Source organism: Oryza sativa, chromosome 3 (assembly GCF_034140825.1).
Source record: "Oryza sativa Japonica Group chromosome 3, ASM3414082v1".
In the NCBI taxonomy this organism is placed as follows: domain Eukaryota; kingdom Viridiplantae; phylum Streptophyta; class Magnoliopsida; order Poales; family Poaceae; genus Oryza; species Oryza sativa.
Window position 1 is genome coordinate 7502337 of NC_089037.1, and position 22246 is coordinate 7524582.

General features: G+C 45.3%; 2 protein-coding genes, 1 long non-coding RNA gene and 1 pseudogene across 4 annotated transcripts; 1 reads left to right on the forward strand and 3 right to left on the reverse strand.

The window, feature by feature from the left end:
* Positions 1-279: 279 nt before the first annotated feature.
* On the reverse strand, positions 280-4395 carry LOC4332207 (uncharacterized). Its single transcript, XM_015776767.3, has 9 exons — positions 4114-4395; positions 3898-3999; positions 3750-3795; positions 3572-3650; positions 2671-3022; positions 2275-2527; positions 1622-1864; positions 1414-1533; positions 280-1008 (listed from the first exon to the last, which is right to left on the reverse strand). The coding sequence occupies exons 1-9, from the start codon at positions 4183-4185 to the stop codon at positions 560-562; spliced, it is 1716 nt and encodes a 571-aa protein (XP_015632253.1). The 5' UTR covers positions 4186-4395; the 3' UTR covers positions 280-559.
* Positions 4396-6173: 1778 nt separating this feature from the next.
* Positions 6174-6894, reverse strand: LOC136355898 (uncharacterized). The gene is made up of 3 exons (XR_010740457.1): positions 6662-6894; positions 6320-6569; positions 6174-6229 (listed from the first exon to the last, which is right to left on the reverse strand). It is a non-coding gene; the product is annotated as an uncharacterized lncRNA (long non-coding RNA).
* Positions 6895-14464: 7570 nt separating this feature from the next.
* On the reverse strand, positions 14465-16563 carry LOC107276996 (transcription factor HHO2-like; annotated as a pseudogene).
* On the forward strand, positions 16371-22079 carry LOC4332208 (TSL-kinase interacting protein 1). Of its 2 annotated transcripts, none has more exons than XM_015777141.3 (13): positions 16371-16536; positions 16686-16826; positions 16928-16975; positions 18088-18197; positions 18854-18938; positions 19042-19318; positions 19499-19657; positions 19766-19869; positions 20133-20371; positions 20468-20786; positions 20868-21272; positions 21360-21497; positions 21579-22079. In XM_015777141.3, exons 2-13 carry the CDS (start codon positions 16731-16733, stop codon positions 21756-21758), a joined length of 2160 nt encoding a protein of 719 aa, XP_015632627.1. In that variant the 5' UTR covers positions 16371-16536; positions 16686-16730; the 3' UTR covers positions 21759-22079. The 2 variants fall into 2 exon arrangements, with proteins under 2 accessions (XP_015632627.1, XP_015632626.1); XM_015777140.3 differs by having other exon boundaries at positions 16706-16826.
* Positions 22080-22246: the final 167 nt, after the last annotated feature.

The window sequence follows — 22246 nt, forward strand, 5'->3', positions numbered from 1 at the left end:
CACTTATCTTGTTCAGCCATTATTTTTCTATCAGAGCATATAAATGTATTATTGAAAAACTTAAGTGTACCATCGGATATTAGTCCACCACTTATCTTGTTCAGCCTTTTTCTATCAGAGAATTAACAGATAAAGGAGAAATATGGACCCATCAGTGCTCTCTCATATGCTTAGTGGCAGTTGAGTTTCATCAATGCTCTCTCGTAAGGTGATGAGATTATTAGGAAAATTTCAAATAGTCCCACCTGAGCACATCTCTACATTGTAGAGTTTCACAAGTAAGAAATGCATCTCCATTCTGATTTTTATACAATATGGTACATATTTGTGACATACACAGCCTGCACCCATGCTCAAATGCACATGCACAAGAAAAAGAAATTCTACCATAGCATAGATTCAGATCTCTCATTCTTGATTTCAAAACAGCCAGCCACATGAGCATGAATTTTCAGTATCTGAAAACCCTCTGAAAAACAAATTCAGTATTACAACAATCCACATACATTGTAACAGATAGATCATGCTTGATTCTCCAAGTAAGATTTTTGAAGATGATCTAGTCAGAATCCGAAGTAAGATCCATTTCAGGGTGAAACGGGCCGAGTAACTTTGCTAGGTGCTCCGCCATGTCTTCCACCTCCTCCCTCCCGAAGCCCCAGTCACGGAGGACCAGAGACCCGATGGCACCTCTTGCGACACCGTGCTTCTGGAGGCTCCCCGATCGCCTCTCTATGAAAGGCAGGACGGCGCTGCTTGATCGTAATCGTGCCGCCATCGGTATCGATTCAATATCGAGTGAGCCCTTTGGCTGGGATTCTTCTGCATGGTCGCTAAGGATCTCCCCATGCCGGCCAATGTTGCCTCTGAAGATTGACGGGAACGGAAGGGGGACAGGGAGGGGGCAAAGAGATGCTGAGAGATGGGAAAATTTTGGCTTTGTCTCTCTGGCTTCATAGACTGAACATACCGAGCCTTTCACTTGTGATATGGAAGTCCTTTGCCCACCTGTGCAAACAAATTTCAATTGTTAATTCTTTGTACTTCTACATGTATAACCAAAATTTAGCCACCATGCCTATAATGTTGTGAAATGTTCAATATTGTACAATATAACAGTAGAAAAATAAGTTCTGTTGGCATGACAAATAATAGGACTTCCCAACTCCCCCATCTCGTTTTCCGCGCGCATGCTTTTCAAACTGCTAAACAGTGTGTTTTTTGCAAAAAGTGTCTATACGAAAGTTGCTTAAAAAAATCATATTGATCCATTTTTGAAAAAAAAAGCTAATACTTAATTAATCACGCGCTAATGGACCACTCTGTTTTCCGTGCGGAGGAGATAGGTTCCCATCCTCCAGTACCGAACACAGCCTTAATCAGACCCTATGGCAAAAGATAAGATGTGCAGACCTTTATCAAGAGCTCCATGAACCACCAGCGATTCAACTGAATAAGGATCTTCATCCTCATCGCTGATTTCAGGGGTCAAAGAGTGCAACTTCATCTCTATGTTCCCCATAGCATCTCTATCTGCAAATTACAAGTGTGCAATTAGCAAGCAAGATTAAATTTCCATCCAATGTTGGTATGACAGTAGGACATATGTTATGTTGTGTACCTGTCAAAGAAGGGGCAGGCATCGCTACATCCAGAGCAGTAACCATGTTCTGCCGACCTTGATCAGATAAAATGTGCAGAAGTTCACCAATGTCAAGATTACCAGATGAATGTGCCAAGTCTGAACTCGGGCCCGTTCGTTGCAATCTAAATGGAACAGTAATTGAATGTATTGCTGCAGCACAAACAGCACTAGCATGGAATGGTTTCTCGTCTTGTATATAAAGATACGATGACATGTAACCTGATGAAACAGAGTGAAAGGAAATTTGTGAGAAAATCTCATACAGAATAAGCTTTCTGTACATTCATGAAAGTATTTTTTTAAGGGAATTCATGAAAGTAATTTTGTATGGAAATCAAATGTGAATATACAGCATGAACAAAAGGAGTTGATATTTAATGGAAATGCAATCAAGTGCAGTATCTTAAGGCACAAGATCAGTATACATGAAAGCAATCAAAAGCAAAATTAGGCTACCGGAAAGAAGTCCTATAAAATCACAGAATAACAATAGCATCGCAATTTAGTATCCTCCTGTGTATTTAGCCAACTTACGAGAACTCCCCAGACCTAAAAGTGCTCGAATGGAAAGTTTTCAAAAAAGAATAAAAAAATAAACTAAAAATGTGGAGTTCAGGCAAAGGACATACTTCTACTTAATGAAGGCGGTCCTATGGGTACCATCAGGTTGCAAAAGGACGAAAGTTTTGAAAATGAAACAGCATCATGAAGAGCTCTCATAATGGACTCCCTTTGATTCCTCCTGGATGATCCAAGGGTCATTGGATCCCTCACACAGTAAAGCAATACAGGTGTATTTGTGTAATCATCAGCAATGTTCTCCAAAAACTGTGCAGCTACACTGGAAAAACCTCCTGAATCATCCACAATAAACTGGATGCCCTGTGGTAAATTATGAATCAATTAAGCTAAAAATAATGGTCTCAAAATATGCATGATATCGGAAATGATGTGCATAAGTGAACATTAGCTTGTTGCAAAACTATAGTAGAGTTTGCTGATAATTCACTGGGGAAAAGTAGGACCTGAATATGGTCGCATTCTTCAACAAAGAACCTTAGCCTCTCATTCATTTCCTCTATTTGCGACCAGTCTGAAACAACCTCTTGTGCGCTGCCATAGTTATCAAACTTGTCAAAGTCTGTCCATGACCCATGTAACTCATATAAACTCTGAGGATGATACTGAACTTTTGAATAATCCGTCCAAAAGTTGACGCTATTCTCTAGACAGTCGATCAGGTCCTTATCCTCAACACTTTTCTGGGAGTTGCTGGCACCATTGCTAGTGCTTGGATTCTGCCCTTCTTCAACTAAGCTTTGCAGAAACAAGTTCCGCCCATGAGGTTTTGAGACTGATCTTGTTACACTTCCAGACCTACATAAACCAGGAAAAAATCATCATGGTAATATATGAGCCCGACACATTATTCAATATATAGGTGCCCCTATTCTCGTCGATGATATTAGCATATAGTTACTGATAGCATGCATGACAGCAGCACATAACAAGCAACAGCAGGCCAAAAGATGAATGCAACTCTACGAAAATAATAGGCAGATGCAATGCATCACTTCCACAGAAGCTGGATGGGTATATGCATCGTTACTACCAGTCCATTGCTCCCTTATTATCAGCATAAGAGCAGCTCACTGCTAGAGCAAAGCTGCTATATTTGCTATCTGCTTTCTTTGACAATGCAGACATGCTTCCTCCATTTGTCAGAATTATCCCCCAGTTGTAGATACCTAAGCTTATTTAACTCTGTAACCCATTTGCACAAGCAATCTTATACTAAACTGAAACAACAGTATTCTTCTGCGTAGCTTGTACATGCCAAATTACAGCGATCATTTATGCATGGTGGGCACAATAAGAAAAACCAAACATGGAAGCATATTCTGGAGAAGTTAGAGCACCACTTGCCATGTAGCAACATTGAGCTGATCTGCAGAAGCACTGGTCTGACCGAGATTACCAGATGAACTCAAAGAACCAAGGGACCCTGCAAATGATACCACCGTGAACACGCAGCCAACACTATCAGTAACAAAATAACAGTTGTTACACACTACAATACTTGGATCAAATTCAGTCAGATTACCTCGAGAACCAACCGACACCAGACGAGGGCAGTATGTGGGTATACCCTGGTGAAATCAAGCATTGTATGCTAGTAGTCAGTAAGAGATGAGCAGTAGCAGAAAAAAAATAAGTATATTTTCCTTAATGATAAGGACGAGCGGCTCTACCTGGTGCGTCTCGCCGGAGCGGTAGAGGACGTCCATGTCCAGCGCGTCGTTCTTGAAGACTGGGTCGGCGTCGGGGTCGTCGGCGAGCCCGAGCAACTCATCCTGGAGAAGAAGACCCCAACAAGAAGAACAAGAAGCGTCAGCGTCAGGTTCTTGCACCAGGTGGAGCAACAAGTTGGGGATCTTGCCGGAGACGAGAGAGGGGGGGGGGCTCACCTGGAAGTTCCAGAAGTGGGAGCCGACGTAGTTGGCGAAGCCGCCGACCTGCACCGTCACCGCCTCCCTCATTGCCGCCGCCCCTCGCCGAGCTCGGCAAGCTCCTGAACCGCAACCGCGGCGGCGGAGTCGACAAAGAAGTTTCTCTCGCAGCACAAATCACCACAGATACGCCGGCGAGGCCGCCCCGGTGGGGAATAGCGCCGGCGGCGAGGTGCTCAGCCAAACGGCGGCAGCGGCGGCGGCGGCCGTGACGGGGAGGGGAGCGGCGCGACAAATCGTGGAGGTTTTCCCCTCACCACCACTGTGCAAAAAAAGGCAGGATTTTTCGAATTTTTTTTATTTATAATTTTTTTTATTAAAAGTTTTACAAAAATAATTTTCCATTTTGAAAATTGACGGAAGTAGTCGCCTACCGCCCTTAAAAATCGCCCTCCCAGAGGGCGGCGAAAATGACGTGGCAGCCGGCCGTTCGCTCTCGGGCGACGGCCGTCAACGAAATTTGCAGGCGGCCCCCTTGCCGCCCTCCGCTAGGGCGATTTTATACTGTGCGGGGGGCCGCCTGCAAATGGGCGGCGAGGGGGGCATGGAATTTTGCAGGCGGCCCCCTTGCCGCCCTCCGCTAGGGCGATTTTGTACTGTGGGGGGGGCCGCCTGCAAATGGGCGGCGAGGGGGCATGGAATTTTGCAGGCGGCCCCCTTGCCGCCCTGGGGGAGGGCGATTTTATACTGTGCTCTATATTTTTGTATAAATATCAATAGTTATCAAATCTTTTTATATTGAAAACTATACAAGATTAAAATCTCCAAGACTGGTAAAATACAATTTTATTATTTTTTAGGGCATATTTGGATTGTTACCGTACAAATATTTTGTTAGTGCCAAAATATAAGCAAGTTTTGGCACTACCAAATATTTGGTAAGGTAAAATTGCATTTGATCATATTTGGTTTGCTGCCAAAATGTAAAATTATAGTGAAGAATGTTCTACATAATCTCAAATCTAGATTACGTATTACCAATGAATAGGCTTCCATTTTCGTGTGTGGTGTGCTACTGGGAAAGAAGATATGAAGAGGTTGCCTTCAGATTGTCAATTATATAGCGTCGTTTTCACTGCAATATATGTGAACTCAATGAGATACATTATTCATTAGATGTGACAAGACGATCACGCGTGGGCGTGATTCACTTTATGTCAACAGGCAGCGCCGAAAGTTGATAGTGATAACTCGAGCTGCCGCTTTTCATGTGTGCTGTTGTGGACTGTGCGCGCTACTGGATCTGACACTACCGTGAAGCGCCGAAAGTGTGTTGTCGTGAGCATAAGTTGTTCTAGCACCATATGAATGAAAAGAACTATGTAGACGAGACAAACACAAGTAGTACTGCAGTAGTAATAGCAAAAGTAGTACTGCTTTACAAGTTTGTAAGCCAAAAGAAACGGTCACATAAGGACTGAAGAGGTAGAACACTACTGACGAGGCCTCTTACCCCTGTCCCTCCTACCCTGCGCCCTAATGTGCCCATGGGAGTACGTGAGTCGGTCCGGGGGTACGGCACGGCCAACCCGTCCTGCCTGTACAGGTGTGACCTCTGGCTGCTCCTGAGTGTGCGCCTCTGGAGCTCCTCCAAGCTGAGAGGAGCCTAGTACGTCGTGGTGGTGTGCACCGTGCAAGTCGTCGTCGTAGAACTGGCTAGTAGGACCAGCCTTACCGGCGTGAGACGAAGAGGCCCCAGTACCGAAGATCCCGGCTGCAAATCCTGCTGGACAAGGACCATCAGTTTCGTACAAGTATTTAACAGTAGTAATAAAAAGTAAAGTACCGTGTGGGCGAGGGATCGACGCTCCGTGAGAGGAAGAGCTGGCGAACGCGCCCGAAGAGGTGGCGAACGCCCCTGCGGAGCTCGCGGAAGCGCCGATCGTGCCTGCGAACGCGCTCGAAGGCAGACGAGGTCCTGCGATGAGGAAACGTGCAGTTAAAACATGGTGACATATTCGTGCAAAAGCTGAAACAAAAATGAACTAATATCTGGGCTGAACTGTACCGTACGAAACCGGTGCTGTAGGTCGCACTGCTCCGAAGCTAGGGGCGCTCGAAGGCAAACGAGGTCCTGCGAGGATGGAACATCAAGTTACGACGGGGTGATGTTTTCGTAGAAAAACAGAAACAAAACTTAAGAAACCTCTGGGCTGAGCAGTACCGTGCGAAACAGGTGCCGTAGGTCGAGGTCCTGCTCCGACGGTAGGCGCGCGAGGCCGTGGTTGTACCGGACCAGCTGGAGGTACGACGTCCACGGCGCTGCGACAGGAGAAGACGCGCATGACCGCACGCATCTTCTCCTGCATCCGGTCGAAGGTCACCCTCTGCTCAACGTCAGTCAAGTGCAAACCTCTGTTCAACCTCACTTGGACTGCGGTGATATCGGCACTGATATCCCGTGCGGCATCAGCCTATGCAAGATGGAAATAAAAAATTCAGTAGTTGTCCTATATTATGCAAGATAAATGAAATAATTGTAAGAAGTAATACAAATTGGACGTACCGCCACGAAGTAGTCTCGGTCACGGTGCGTGGGATACGCGTCCGTGACAGCGGCAACGTGCGGCTCTGGGGCGTCTGGAGTGAAGGTCACACGCGCACGAGTGCGAGGAAGGTACCAGCGAAGGTAGTCACGGTAGTTCTCCTCCGTGTGTGGGAAGAGCTCGTTGATCACCTCCTCTGTAGCTAACACCCAGTCGTCAACGTACTGCTGTACACGTGGAGCCCAAAGTGCGCCTGCTAGCTGTCCCCGTCGAGTCAACCTGTGAAGAGAGGTAAATTATATGGCTCGATGAAGTAATCCGCCTAAAAATTTAGAAATGAACAATCCGAACTCACGAGTGGTCGGCAGGGAGGACGGTCGGCTGCACGTTGCCCGGAAACACCTGCCTAAGTCTGAACTGTCTCATCACACGCTGCGGGCAGTGAGGCTCAACGAAAATGTCGAACACCATCGGCAGGATGGTGAGCCAGTAAGCCTGGTCGCGTGTGCACAAGGACGAAAGTCCTAGCGGTGCTCTCGCAGCGACGGCCTCTTCTGTGTACGGCTCCCAGATGACGTCGCTCGGCTGGAGACGGTCAAACTCGAACACGAAGTCCGGGTAACCACGTCTCACCTGGACGTGAGCGTAACGACGCTGCAATAAACATGATCGGAATTAGACATGTTATGTGAAGAAAAAAAAAGAAGACGACTCATAAACTTATAACGCAGCGAAGTTGCACTAACCCCACGTCGACACCAGTAAGTCCCCATCGTGGGACCGTCCTCTGGCCACTGCGCGCTGCGACCAACCCCGTAGGATGCGCTGTCCACCACTGGTCGACCTATGGCAAACCTCTCGGCTGCCCAAAGCTGAAGCAACATAGGGCAGCCAGCGATGATCGCTCCCGCGTCAGTCTTCGTGCACGCCTCACAGAGGGCACGGTACGTGGCTGCTAGCACGGCAGAACCCCAGCTCCACTGCGGCACGTCCTGTGGCTGAGCATCCGCGATGGACCGTGCGTAGTGGACCAGCCGGAAGTCCACAGCGTGCCCGTGGGTGCTAGTGAACATCACCCACCCGAACAACCACAACAGGTACGTCTCAAGGGAGCGTCGGACCGAGTAATCATCAGCGTCAGGGTGCAGAAGGTCCGCCTACAATTAAGAATGAAATGTTAGTACAAAACACTCATCCGGTCGCAAATAAGCATGTATGATAATAACAACTTATTTACTTACAGTGAACTGGAGCAACCAAGCCTTGCTAGGCCCGACTGTAGAGTACGGAGGAAGGGTGTTGGCCGGTCCTAGGTGTGGAAGGCGCATCACCTGCTCGAAGCGCGCAGTGATATCCTCCTTCCACCCAAAAACACCGTCCACGGGACCAACTGGTGCTCCCGCCAGCGGTAGCCCGAGCAGGTACGACACGTCCTGCAGTGTCGGAGCCATCTCCCCACAGGGAAGGTGGAACGTGTGCGTCTCAGGTCTCCAGCGGTCTACAAGAGCGGCAAGGAGTGACCGGTCTGCATCCCACCGCTTCGCTGGGTCACGGTCGTCCGCCGCCGCCTCAACAAGCCTACAAAGTGGTAGAAGGCCTGCCGCACGCAACCTGTATAGAGCAAACTTCAAACATAAGTACAACACAAAGCAAAGTTGAGTTGAAATGTGAACATACGCGTACCAAGGAACGTGACGGGGGTCGACACGCAACCACTCGCGCGACGTGCGTGGACGGAAGGTGCCGAGCTGTGCACCCTCGACTGCTGACAGGAACGAGCGGTGGTTCCTGTCAATCCCACGGTTCAATTGCGCCGGTGTGTCGTACGCCATACCTGCATCAAATAGGTTGATCAGAAACATATAAATAATTAGTTCAACATAAGTAATAAATGTTCATAAGCGAATTACTAACACATATTAAACAAGAGTACAAACAAACAAAAGTGTTTAGTCCGAACACTCATCACGATAACATTATGATACAACACCGAATAGTTCGCAATACTACTAGTACAACAATAGTCGGAGGTACTCATTACAACAACATTGAATTGAAATTACACGATAGAAGTATTTAGTCCGAACACTCATTACATCACAACAGCATTTTATTTCCTAAATCGAAAGCATTGTTACACCATGGAATCGCCTGCTGCGCGACGACGCCTTGGCCTTGCGCGCCTGCTTGTTGTTCCTTCACCAGGTGGTCGCCTACCATCACTTGCCTGTCCAGATGGACTAGCATCTGCGCCGCTTGGAACTTCTGCATTCTTCGGGCATTTCTTGTAAGTATGGCCGCGCAGATCACACTTGCTGCAGCGTAAAGTCCTCCCACCTGCTTCTGACTCATCCATATCATTTCTGATGCGTCTAGTTTGGCGTCGACCCTTTTTCACCCTTAACTTAGATGGATCTGGAATATAAAAAACTTGGGCACTCAGCGTTGTGTAAGATCCTGAGATCCCGAACCCATATATCTCCTCACTCCATGTATGAAAGATTGCTTCTTTCCTGAAATAATTTGAGACGTACACATTGGGAGATATGCCACAATCACCGGCAGCAGCAAGAACGTGTGAGCAAGGAAGGTGATGAAGCTTCGGCTTCATACAACTGCAGGTACATCCACCATCCGCCTTCAAGACACATTCCTGCACGGCTTGCTTGCGATAGATACCACGCCTGCTCCTATCAACACACATTATTTCATACCGATGCACTTGTGTGCCTTGAGCAACAACTCGATGTCTCCGTGCCTTTTTGATTTTATCTTCCATGTACTTTGTCACTACGTTGCCAAACACTATGTTGTTATCGGCCATGGACGGACCAATTTTCTTGTATCGATCCCTAAAGTACGCTTGCGTGCCGTGAAGGATGAATTCAACAATAGCAACCAATGGAAGTACCCGAACTCCTCGCATTACCCAGTTGTACACCTCTGCCAAATTGGTTGTCATTATGCCATACCGAGATCCATCGGTGTCGAACAATAGAGACCACTTCTCCTTAGGCTCATTCTCAATCCACTGAGTGAAATTTCTGATGGACGACCCTGACCTCCTTCTCATTGTTGGTGGGTCATCATGTAATGCACCAAGAGGTATGGGAGGCTCGTCACCTTCAACTAGTGGTCTGCGAGATTGCTCATCTGTTTGCTTCGTTGTCAACTCATCCAACTTGTCCCACAACTCATTAAATTTCTTCTCTTGGTTCTGTGCACAGAGCCTCTTAAAGAGCTCCATAAGATGCTTGTTCTTGAATTGCTTGTAGAAATTTGCACCCATGTGACGCATGCACCACCGACTCCGAACATCAGGCCACTTAGCTAGAAGTCCCTTCTCATCCCAACCGTTCTGCAAGTAGTCAATAGCCCGCAACATACCCGCATGACGATCATGTATAAGGCAAACGTTGGGCCTCATACGCACCACTGCAATGTGCACTCTCTCTAGGAACCAGTACCAGCTTTCAGTGTTCTCACTCTCTACAAATGCAAAAGCCATAGGTAGAACCTGGTTGTTCCCATCACACCCAATTGCTGTCAATATCTGACCTCGGTATTTACCTGTCATAAAAGTTCCATCTATGCATAGAACAGGTCGACAATGCACAAAAGCATTGATGCAAGCACCCAATGAGAAAAAGGCTCTTTGCAGCACACTCTTTGTTCGATCATCAACCGATGTAAATGTATGTAGGTCATAGTACGTATTATTATTCCTCTGGGCAATGGTGGCTAACAAACGAGGCAAATTATCATAAGAAGCTTCAAATGTGCCATACCTCATCTCAATGATCTTTTGTTTGGCTCTCCAGGCCTTTGCATAGCTTATGGTGTACTTGAATTTGTTCTCAATGTGCCTAATAATTGATTTTAGTTCAAAGCCAATGTTACCAACAACACTGCTGTACATCTCACTTGCCACAAAAGCTGAAGTGATGTTTCGGTGATACTTCTCCACCCCTTGTAAGTAGCACTTGTGCTCAGTCACAATGCTAACTTTCCAATAATCATTCCATTTACCCTTATATGCATGGACACGCCACGGACAATCTTCCTTCATGCACCTCACTTCATACACATAATTTGTTGACTTGACCACCCTAAACTCTCTCTGCAAGGAAACCGCCCAATGCTTCACCGCCTCCTTCATCTCATCCTTATGAGCATACCTTGCACCCTCAATTACCTCGTTCTCCTTATACTCCCAGGGTACATGATCACCCTCTGATATAACAAGTCCAGAGAAGTCCTCATTTGCCCAATCAGTGGCCATTACATCACCTTCCTCATCGGATGATGCGTCGTCGTCCGCTTCCTCATTATCCGAATCTTCCCTCTCCATTTCATCAACAATTATACCGACTCTCTCCCCCTCATCCGCCATGCCCATAGCCTGCTCCTCCCTTGGTTGATTTTCCTCATTTTGCATCGATGGTCCAACAACATCCCCTGCATTGATAGGACCCTCTACATCTTCGGTTTGCATTGAAACATTTATATCTTTCTCTTGTACCGACACAAATATAACGAGGGGCCATGACCGTTCAAAAGCCATTTCCACATACCGTCTCCAAGCATCAGTGCTGTCCATCGGCATTAGTTCCCAAAAATAACCTTCTGTTGCACGACTCACTACAACTGACACTGACATTGTGTAGACTTCTTGGTCTATTCTAAATCCTCTCAACAACCAACTATAAATTGACTGAAATGTTCTCTCCGCAGGCCTATCGATGCCCTTAGATGTCATTACAAAATCTGACAGATCAACACCATCTGGACCAAATCTAATATTTCCTTCACCGTGAACTATCTGAAATGTGACCTTACTTGACATTGTGCCTGATGAAAACAATAACTGCGTTAACCTCGCATTTCTGTACTACGCCCTAAGTTACATTCTCTACAATATTGTTCTCTAAATTTCTAAAATTACGTTACATTCTCCAGATCAAACTAAACTACATCTTACAATTAACACTACTGTCTATGTCTCAATTCATACTATTATATTCTATGCTCTGGATCTACACATATGTGCTGTGTGCTACAGATGTGCTAAAATATATGGAACTAAAACTAAAACGCAACATATATACTCAAACATAACATATTAGTACAAATGCAAAAGATGTATGGGAGCATACCTGTGATGAATTGAGCGAACCAGCAGGGCTTCGCCGCTCCCCTTCTGCTGCCCTCCCCTCTCTCTCTTTCGTTTTTTTGGATTTTTAGTGAATATAATGAAATTTCACAGAGGAGGGACTGGGCTTTATAGGGAGGAGGCAAAAATCGCCCTCCCCCAGGGCGGCAAGGGGGCCGCCTGCAAAATTCCATGCCCCCTCGCCGCCCATTTGCAGGCGGCCCCCCCACAGTACAAAATCGCCCTAGCGGAGGGCGGCAAGGGGGCCGCCTGCAAAATTCCATGCCCCCCCTCGCCGCCCATTTCCAGGCGGCCCCCCGCACAGTATAAAATCGCCCTAGCGGAGGGCGGCAAGGGGGCCGCCTGCAAATTTCGTTGACGGCCGTCGCCCGAGAGCGAACGGCCGTCTGCCACGTCATTTTCGCCGCCCTCTGAGAGGGCGATTTTTAAAAATCGCCCTCCCAGAGGGCGGTAGGCGACTACTTCCGTCAATTTTCAAAATGGAAAATTATTTTTGTAAAACTTTTAATAAAAAAATTATAAATAAAAAAAATTCGGATTTTTCAGCCCAATCAGAAAAGGGAAGGCCCATTTCCCCTCCCATCCCTTCCCCCCGCGCGCCGCTCCTCCTCACCGAGCCGCCGCCGTCGCTCCTCCTCGCCCCACTGCCGCCGTCGCCGCTCCTCCTCCTCCTTGCCCGTCGGCCGTGGATGCAGAAGACGAAGGAGGTGAGGTGGTTGACGGCGGCGGAGTCACCGTTGCCTCCTCCTCCCGACGCCGTCGCCCCTTCGCCCGTCGGCCGTGGAGGGGGGAGACGAGGGAGGTGAGGTGGTCGACGGCGGCGGCGTCACCGCTGCCTCCTCCAGGCGCCGCCGCCCCTTCGCTCGTCAGCCTCCCCGCGTGCGTCTGCCTCCCCGCCGTAGCCGAGAAATTTGGGATTTTTTTTTAGAGAAGAAATTTGGGATTTTAGGGTGTGTTTCGGAAATGGGTTAGGAGATGTGAGATTGGGAAATGCAAATGAATGGAGGAATAAGATGAAGTGAGGTTAGATAAATGTATGGCTAAGATTAAAACTTACTCTTTGGGAGGTGAGAAATCATATCTCAAACCCATTTTCCAAACATTGCCTTACTATCGCAAACGATGGTTTCGCTGGAATACTATTGCTTCAAAGTGATTCATTAAAATACTATTCTAATTTTGAGAGGTGTTCCTAAAAATAGTGTTTTTATTTTTTTGTGAATAGAAATGTTTTTGCTCTATTTTGTTTTTTCCCAAGACAAAAATACCCCTGATGCAGGCCCCACCTGTCATACTCACTCACCTCTCTTTTCTCCTCTTTCTCGGGAGCGGCGATAGCCGGCTGCCGCCGGTGGGCGTGACGAGGGCACAGCAGGCGTGGCGGGGAGGCCGGCGTCGACCGAGCGAGCGAGCGAGCGCCCCGACGTTTCGGTGACGGCCGCGGCGACCCAGCAGCGCGAGCAGACGAACATGGCGGCAGTGGTGGCGGCACACGTCCTTGTCTTCCCGGCGCTGGGGTGGTGGTGGCGCAGCTCCGGGGATGCCGCGACGAGCAGCCTGACGAGCACTGGCACGAGCTCCCCACGCACGAGCTGCACCCGGTTCGTAGGCTCCAGCGAGAGGTTGACCACGCACGCGGCGGCGCTGACCTTGACGCCCTCGTGAGTGGACCCTGTCAGCCGGCGCAGCTCGTCGAGCAACTGCGGCATGCAAAGCGCGTGCCTCAGCCTGTTCCCGCCGCCACGTAGCGTCTGCTTCAGCGCCCTCGAGCGCGCCCTCCTACTCGGCTCATCGTCGAGCAACCTCACCAAAACAACCTCCTCCTGGGTGAGGCGGAGGAGGAAGAGAAAGATGAGCAGCTGGTTGACGGGATGCGCAAGCCATTTGAGTGATGCGTCGTGGATAGAGGCAGGGGTAATTTGGTCACAAGACAAAACAAAATAGAGCAAAAAAAATAATATTAACAAAAAGACCAAAAAAAAGTATTTTGGTGAACACCCCTTAGTTTAGGGTAGCATTTTAATGAATCACTTTGAAGCGATAGCATTCCAGCGAAACCATCCTTTTGCGATAGTAAAATGCCAAATTTCTCGCCGTCGCCGCTGAGGCCGACGGCGACGGCGACGGCGTGTCAGCCATCTCCATCTCTTTCTCTTCTTTTTTTAATGTGTATATGACATGTGGGCTCCGCTTGTAAGCGGGACTAGTTATTTCAAAAGCCACAACTGTTGAACCAAACGAGTTTTTCCAAAAGCCACAGACCTATTTCACAGCTACTTTTCAAAAAGCTATAGCCCACAGCTACTTTTTCAAAAGTCACAGCTCAACCAAATACAGCCTAAATTTACATAACAGGAGGCATCAAAAGTGGATAATAATCTAGCAATATTCTTCTCCTCACATAAGAATAATTAATCTCGACATCACAATTTAGCCCAAAGATTATACAATGTGATATAATTAACAACTCTCGTATCCTCAAACGCTCTACAACAACAACTCAAATTACTCACATGGATAACTCCAGTACTTAATCTCATCCTCCAAAAAAAACGCCCAAAAAAGCTCTCAACCACTGTACAGAAATATGCCTAAGTTCTTCAGACACTGTGCTGCTGTGCTGTATCTGGAGACCATTAATTAATGGTGCTCAAGATGATAACGATGCCCTTGCCCCATTCTGCATCTCCCAACTGTAGCTCTCCGACTTCCCGTCATCCTCTTCCTCCTCCTCCTCCTCCTCGCCGCCGTCGCAGCTATCACCAGCGGTCACCGACACGGCGTGGCTCGACGACACGGTGAGTGCAGGGGACCTGCAGTGAGCCGGACTGCGACGTGTTGTGCTGCAAGGTGGTGTATTGCTCCGGTGGCGGCGTCCACAGACCGCCGCTGTCACCACCGCAGTCGGATGCCCGCCGCGTGTGCAGCCAGTACTTCTCCACGATTTGCTTTGAGATTCGTGAGTTTTTTTTTCTAAAAGAGGTGTACCGAATTGTTGCCATCGACATATGGCAATTTTTTTAGGTTGTAACAGTAGGAGCTGAGATTGAACAAATGTGCAGGTGGCTTTTGACTTCATCATCAGTGAGACCATCAACCTTCATCAGCCCTAATCTGTTTAGGAGTTGCAGCTGCATCAATAATAATAAAAAAACATCAAGCAAGTTTTAGCACACCAATAAAAAAATAATCAAACAATTTTATTAGGAACAATCAACAATGTGACAACAAATTCAATCATCTCAACAGTTCAGAAAGAAAATAAAATAACCTAAAAATTATTATTGGGAAAAAAATTCTAATCTAAAAAAATGTGGCAATTTGCACAATTTGGGTTGATGAGAATGAGATCATCCTCACCTTGTGGGCCGTCGAGGCGCTGGAGCGTGGCGACGAACCGGCGGTGGAGCTCCGGCGACCAGCATCGCCTGGCCTTCCGTTGCACCGCCTGCTGCTGCTGCTGCTGCCGCCGCCGCTGCACTCTGGCGACATCCGTGACGGCGCTGCTGGTGACGCTCGCCGGTGCCGCCGGACATGCCGGGGAGGAGAGGGACAGGTCTGGCACGGCCGCCGGCAATGGCGTGGCGGTGGCGGCTTTCTCCGGTGATTTTGCAAACACCGGTGAGGTGGCCAGTGGCATGAACGCATTGGACACATGATGATTTGAAATTGACATAATTGGTTAGGAAAAAAAACTCTATTTCAGAAAAGTTAGCGAAAAATACAGACAAATATATATGAGACTGACAACACAAGCTATGCGTGCTCAACATGTGTTAATATTTTCTTGGTGGAATAATAACATAGAATTTTTTTTATAAAACTGAGAAAAAAAATGGCAAATTACAAGAAACTGAATAAAATGAGTTTTTTATTTTTAATAACCTCTTTGTTATTTTATGCTGTATTTTTCCATTTCTATTCTACATGGTGATCCGCGAAAAAAGCTTCTCCTCTTTCTAGTTATATAATACGTATGAACTTATATGATGAACACTATTCAACGACGTTGCAAAAAAAAGAGAGAGAGAAGATTATCCTTTTCTTTTCATTTTTTATAAGTTGGATGGTTTCATGGATATTTAATGAGAATTACTTTCGTACATTATCTTTTAAAATTATTTATGATAGATATTATGGTTTTAGCTACCAGTAATGGATATTATGTTATGTGCTTTATTATATTGTGAAACGAGATGAACTTATAAGTATATATTATGAGAGTGTTTGTTTTCAATTTTAATGTAAAAAAATTTGCGATAGCTAGGATATCATCTCGACGTTAGAGAGTCCGATGAGATATGGCAATATCAAATATTTGTTAGTCAAATGAGTCATCTTATTGGCGTATATCCTTACCATGTCAGCAACCAGCGTAACTGCCACATCACGGGTGTAAAGTGTCTTGTCGTCAACTACTCTGGCACGAAGACATTTAACTTTGGCACTAATGTTCCTTACGTGCTAGTGTGTGTGTATATATATATATATATATATTTGAAAGGAGTAAGTTTTTTCAGTCTATTTATGAATGAATTTTTGAAAAGGACCGAAATGTAAAAATCCAGCCAAAATCATTGTGCGGCCCTGGTGCTCGGCGTCGACTCCCGTCTCGTCTCCTCGCGAGCTCGCCCACCCGCCGCCCTGCGCCGATCTCCATCGATTCCGCGACTTCGCGAGCAGTGGCGCCGTCGTCCGTCCTGCTGCTTCCGCCGCATCCTGGTGAGCACCCCGATCAGTATGCCTCATGCTCTTTCTCATCTCTCTGTACCCTACGAACCCTTTTCTCGAATTTGCGTGCGTTAACCCTAGCTTCTGTTCTAGATCTGAAATTTCCCCTTAATTTGCCTTAACCTTAGTACTATTAACAGTTTGTTTGTTCGCGAAAAAGGTTTGGGGGTTCAACTGAACCCCCTATGTCCCTCGTTAGATCCGCCCCTGCCCGGCAATGGGCAGCATGGACACGCCAAGAGGAACAAAATTTTTTCAATGCGCTGCGCCAAGTAGGGAAGGTAAGACACATACGTTCTTGATGCAATGTTGTGCTGTTCTTGCGAATTACTGCGTTTGTGCACTAATCGATTGATGCGTGATGTCTTGTCCTTTGTGTCAGAATTTTGAGAAGATTACGCTGCGTGTCCAGAGCAAAAGCAAAGATCAGGTACACCATCTTCAGACAAGAACTATTTTATGATGTTTAATTTCTGTTATTAACAAATTAGGAATTTAAAGCAGAGGTCGATATGTTTAGATCGTAAATTTAGTACGCCTTTATGATACTTGTCATTATTTATTTAACTGATTACCCGGGGTCTTCTGGCTAGCATCACAAGGTGGTGGTCTAGCCGGTCAGGGTTCGAGCCTCATTCCTCTTAATAAATTCCGATATAAGAGCCCCTCCTCTCATATCCAACGTTATTTAACTGATTAGGAAAGTCGAAGGAGAGGAAGATTCGCATTAGGCAGTAAATTTTAATTCTATGAACTGTTGTAAAGGACTTTCCCTTCGACGGGATGTCAATTAGAGTTGAGTAAATGAATTTTACGTTGAGAAAAAAGATTACAAGTAACCGGCGTAGGGAAACTACATTTCCAAATATGGCCTTTGTTGTTGCTTGACATAGTGCCAGTATCCCTTCAGCATATACGTACCATTTCCGTTGATTTCGTGGGAGAAGGGTGAGTGGATTGCAATCTCCATCCTTGCATTCCCATCAGGATTAGGTACTTTCACTTGCAGCAGATCTCTCTTCCTGACTTGCTGTTACATACAACTGATTCGACTTATTTTCCATCCTTAAGTTTGTATAGGTGATGCTGTTATGGGCAACTCCAACTTTCGAGCATGGTGCAAAGAACCGGCACTATGTTTTGTTTAGGTTTAGTTGTATCTTAGTACTATCCCCTTGGATAGATAGAATGAAGTGAGGTACTTTCCTCACCATCTTAGCACAAGCCTTATAGCACAAGTCGCACACCTCACCTAATATGCTGCACCTGGAATAGCTTGAGGAATTTTCCCACAGTGCGTGTTGCCTGATCGTCTAAGTGTTCCCTGTGAACTACGATGTGTATGCTTTAAAGCGGTAAACACCAAAAGGTCAAAACAGTTCTCTCTACGACAATTGATTGTCTTTTACACCATCATATGGGTAGCATAATTTGTAACAGATGCTTCATTGTATATAAACAATATTTGCATAAACTAGAGAACACCTGAATGTCTGCCATTGGCATGAAGATTCACTGTATTTTCAACTTTTCACATTACAGGTCAGACATTATTACTATCGTCTTGTTCGACGCATGAAGAAACTTCTCGGTCCTGAGTTCTCGCTCGATGCAAAAAATTCCAAGGACACCATTGCTGCTATGCTCTGCTGGTAATTAAATGAATCCCTACGTGCAAATCAATCTGATTAGGTGTGCTTTAAGCTTCTTGTTCTATTAATTTATATATATAGCATGATTGCAAAAGGTAGTATTTGATCTCACAATATCGCTGAGGTATCTTTGCGATATATATTCTTTTCCTAGTAGGCTAAGAACGCACATACCTTATCTTTTTAGTTTATAGAGGACGAGGCTATAATTTTATTTTACCTTATTACAGTTATGGGTCACTGCTGTAATACCTAGAGTGCTAGAACTATTGGGCCTTCGTGCTGATATTGTGTATACACCTTATCATGTTTGGTGCCTATATTTTAAAACTGTCAGAACTGTTCAATCAAAATGGTTTCTGAGCTTTGGAAAAAAAATCATATTTCTGAGTTCAGAATATGATTCTGAACAAAGAAAAAGTCTTTTGATGACAAAAATTGCACAACTGAGAATGTACTTTTACGATTAGGAGTGCTTGGATCAGCAGGGAGGGCTTTTAATATTTTTTATTCTGATGCAGAATGCCCTCTTGTCTATGTGCAAGATGGGAGAGAATACCGTTTGTTGCTTATTGTCATTGCTTTTGATTTGATCCTATGATGCTTCCTTTTACACTGCATGGAAAACTCTCAGATACTAACTTGGTTTTATGCAGGTGGTCTCTGCTTGAAAAATTTAGCTGCAGTGCATCAAAACTGCATCTGAAGCCTCGGAGATTCAAAACTTTCGTAGAAGCATTGGTTTGTTACAGCACTTGTTATTCTCCCAGCTTTTCATAATTGTAGGAACTGTTCTTTTTTTTTATTTAGTTTTTTTTCTCATGTGATATATCCAACTTTATAGGGAAATCAACTACTAAAGGATAGAAATAAAACCAGAAAAAAGTGTCCACGTGGGGATGTGTGCCTGTCCTCTTCATCTTCGGCTGTCAACAGGACTCCTGGAAATGAATCTTTCTCAGTAAAACTCTTGGCTGTGGATGTCTCCAATGGTAGCAAAGTAGGATCTTCTAAAGGGTCATTTTTCAAAAAGGTCACAGAACCAAATTGCAGTAACAAGTCAGGTGCAACTAAAGGGGACCTCTCCGCCACAAGAACTGTGAAACAGAAAAGAAGAGCAGGTTACAATGCCATTTTTCTTTTGGTTTGATATGGTTTAGCTTACTCATATTTTGTCTTATGCAATATGCAGTTTGTATGTTTTAGCAGCTAAGCCTTGACAATAAAATATATTATATGAAGACCATATAGTGTTGAGCTTTCCTCACATTAGTTTTGAGAGCAGCTGACCTGTGTTTTAGGTGGTGTTGTTGCATCTGCTGCATATAAAAAATGGGAGAGAGCTGCCATGGCTGGTGTTTCTTTGGTTGCTGATGCAGCTGAAGAGCTTGAGCGCAACACAGTGAACGCTGATGCAAGAATGTTATCTCCATCATCAAGCAATGCCTGCACAGTTGATGGTACTATTTCATACCATTGCTTTGTACTTCCTATATTTACTACACTATGTTTCTATGCTTTCTTGACTATAAATGGCTGGGTCTTGATGTTTTATTCTACATTGGCAGGTCTTGGCACAAATCATATAAAGGAAGCAGATCAACAAGCACCTGCAAAGCTAAAGTTGCAGCTATTTCCAATAAATGAAGCTACACGAAAGGCATTAGAGAAGGTAAATATGTCTCTTTGTTGCTAGCAAACTGCAATATGAAATTATGAATCACAGTGCTATAGGTTAACTATTGGCTCAAACACTCAGATCCCTGTGGTTGATAAAATTTCTTCTGATAAATGGAATCAAACGGAACGTGGAGCACAAATAACCTGATTAGGGCTTTTGCGTTATGAATTTTCTATCGTGTCTGATATATTCTGTTCAGTTTTCATATGTTAGCAGTTTGGACATGATATGACAGTCCTGTCTCTTTTTGACAGGATGAACATAATCCACATCTGGAACTCACATTAAGTGCTAGGAAAAAAATATCATCAGTACTAGAACATTTGAACCGCAAGTGGGGCAACTCAAACATTGCATCTGGAGAGCTTTTGCTTTTTCCATATTGTGCTCATCAAGAAGATTTAGCTACATATCAGAGGTGGACCACAAAAGATACTGTCGCAGTGGCTGACGTTTTCCTTTCTGTGAATAGCCCATCTGTTTTTCGATTAAGGTACGGATTTTCAGTGTAGTAAACGAACTATAATATTGTAATACATGGGGCAATAATAACAAATACTAACTGTTGTTCCAACTTTTTGTCAATAAGGTATGGTTGGTTTTCCCTTGCTGAGCTTGAAGCAGGCGTAAGTGAAATATCTTTGACTCATTTTGAGAATTGCTTGATACCTGAAGACATCCATGCCAAATCTCCCTTAGAGGCTTGTGTGCAAAAGGATGGTAATTCGCTCAGTAGTTGTGCTCCTGAGCAACACCCTTGTGGTTCGAAAGATCAGTCAGCATTATTGTTTGCTATGCCATCTAGTACAGGCAAGAGTGCTCAGGTGCCAGAGCAGTGCATTGATGTTCTCCCCTCACAGTTTGGCAGGCAGAATCAAGACCAAGTTACCACGAACCAAGTTTTTGAGGTACTACAGTTTTGTGCATACTTTTGTCAAGTGAACATTCCAGTGATAATCGTGTATCTTCTAATTGTTTCTGTACTTCAGGTTGATCAAGGGATGGATTGTGCTGCAGTATCTGAAGGAGAGTGGGCAGATACCCTTACTGATATCAGTGTTGGATACTTACTGACAGAAGCTTCCAGAGGTGCTAATACTGATTGTCCAGGGACATCTGTTGTCAAAAACACACTGTTGCTTGAGAATCCCTGCAGCTATGATTCATTTGATGCTGCTGTTGCTCTTCATGCTTCTCGTTATAAATCAGCAGAGCAGCCAGCCCTTGCATCCCATTCAACCATCTGGGGTGCTGAAGAAACCTGTGACGCATTCAGTTTTAACCTACCAGCATCTAGGAAGCGAGAAGGTTCAAATAATTCAGCTAGCAGCTCTCCCGATAGTGACAGTGATGTTCATCCTTCAAACTCAGAAGGGTTTCAATGTTTTCTTCAGGTTTGTTCCATTTATTGATCCAACCTAGAATAATAAACATTTTTTTATACATAGTATTGTTAATTTATGACTTATTTGGTGTTGCAGGACTTAGCTGGAGCGGCGGTTGCTCATAATCCTTGTATTGACGATGCCAAAGATGTAGAGTCACTTTGTGCTGAATCGCCACCTCGAAGTGACCACGATTCTGCTCCGAAGGATCAATCTCTAGCTGACTTATACTGGGTACTATACAAATGTCCTATCCATACCTGTTTTCTTTTCATGGTGTAATGCTCATAACTAAACAATCTTCTCTCCTGACAGCCTGATTCACTTGGACCATTGGACTTGGACATACCGTCCGCGACATACCATGCTGATGACTTACTCCTAGGGGACAGCCAGAATAGTTGGAACCGCATGATGGCGAATAGCCTGGATGCATTTCGAAACCTGTCGTTCTTCACGGCAGATAAGAATGACTCGATACCATCCATCATGTAGAGCTCTGAATACTGGTGCTTCCTTCATGCGCTTGCGTGGTGAAATTGCTACGTTGGCTACGAAGGTTTACCGCCAACGATGCTGTGCATCTCGCTGAAGAGGCTTTATATTGTCCAAGTGAGCTGTTTGTGGCTAGATCCAACAGCTGCGGACTTGCTGTGCGTTTGCAGTCAAGAGGGACGCATGTTGTTGTAAAGTAGTAACATAAGAGCTGTTCGTGCTAACATGTATGTCGTGTAAATTGTGGTGTTCCTGTAAAAAAAAAAAGCTCACACAATCGCTTGGTTACAATAAAGCTTCTCCTGCCGTGTACCAGATCAATTGCCCAATGCTTCATGGCCGCAATAGTTGTGTTATCTATTGCCATTGCATAGCATATTTCATATTTGTCCAATGCCAATTTTTCATATATAAAGTTCATCATCACTTAGTGGAGTTAATGTTAATCCTCTCTTCTCTCATGAAATCATATCATCTGAATTGTTTTT

Bases quoted from the DNA above. Each gene is read 5' to 3' on its own strand.
- LOC4332207 (XM_015776767.3), bottom strand. From the start codon at position 4,185: ATGAGGGAGGCGGTGACGGTGCAGGTCGGCGGCTTCGCCAACTACGTC. The intron at 3,023-3,571 runs GCAAGTGGTGCT...TGGTTTATGTAG, and splicing joins CAGCTCAATGTTGCTACATG to GTCTGGAAGTGTAACAAGAT. The intron at 1,009-1,413 runs GTCTGCACATCT...TTGTTTGCACAG, and splicing joins TCATGGAGCTCTTGATAAAG to GTGGGCAAAGGACTTCCATA.
- LOC4332208 (XM_015777141.3), top strand. From the start codon at position 16,731: ATGTCCCTCGTTAGATCCGCCCCTGCCCGGCAATGGGCAGCATGGACA. The intron at 20,787-20,867 runs GTACTACAGTTT...TCTGTACTTCAG, and splicing joins CCACGAACCAAGTTTTTGAG to GTTGATCAAGGGATGGATTG. The intron at 21,498-21,578 runs GTACTATACAAA...CTCTCCTGACAG, and splicing joins CTCTAGCTGACTTATACTGG to CCTGATTCACTTGGACCATT.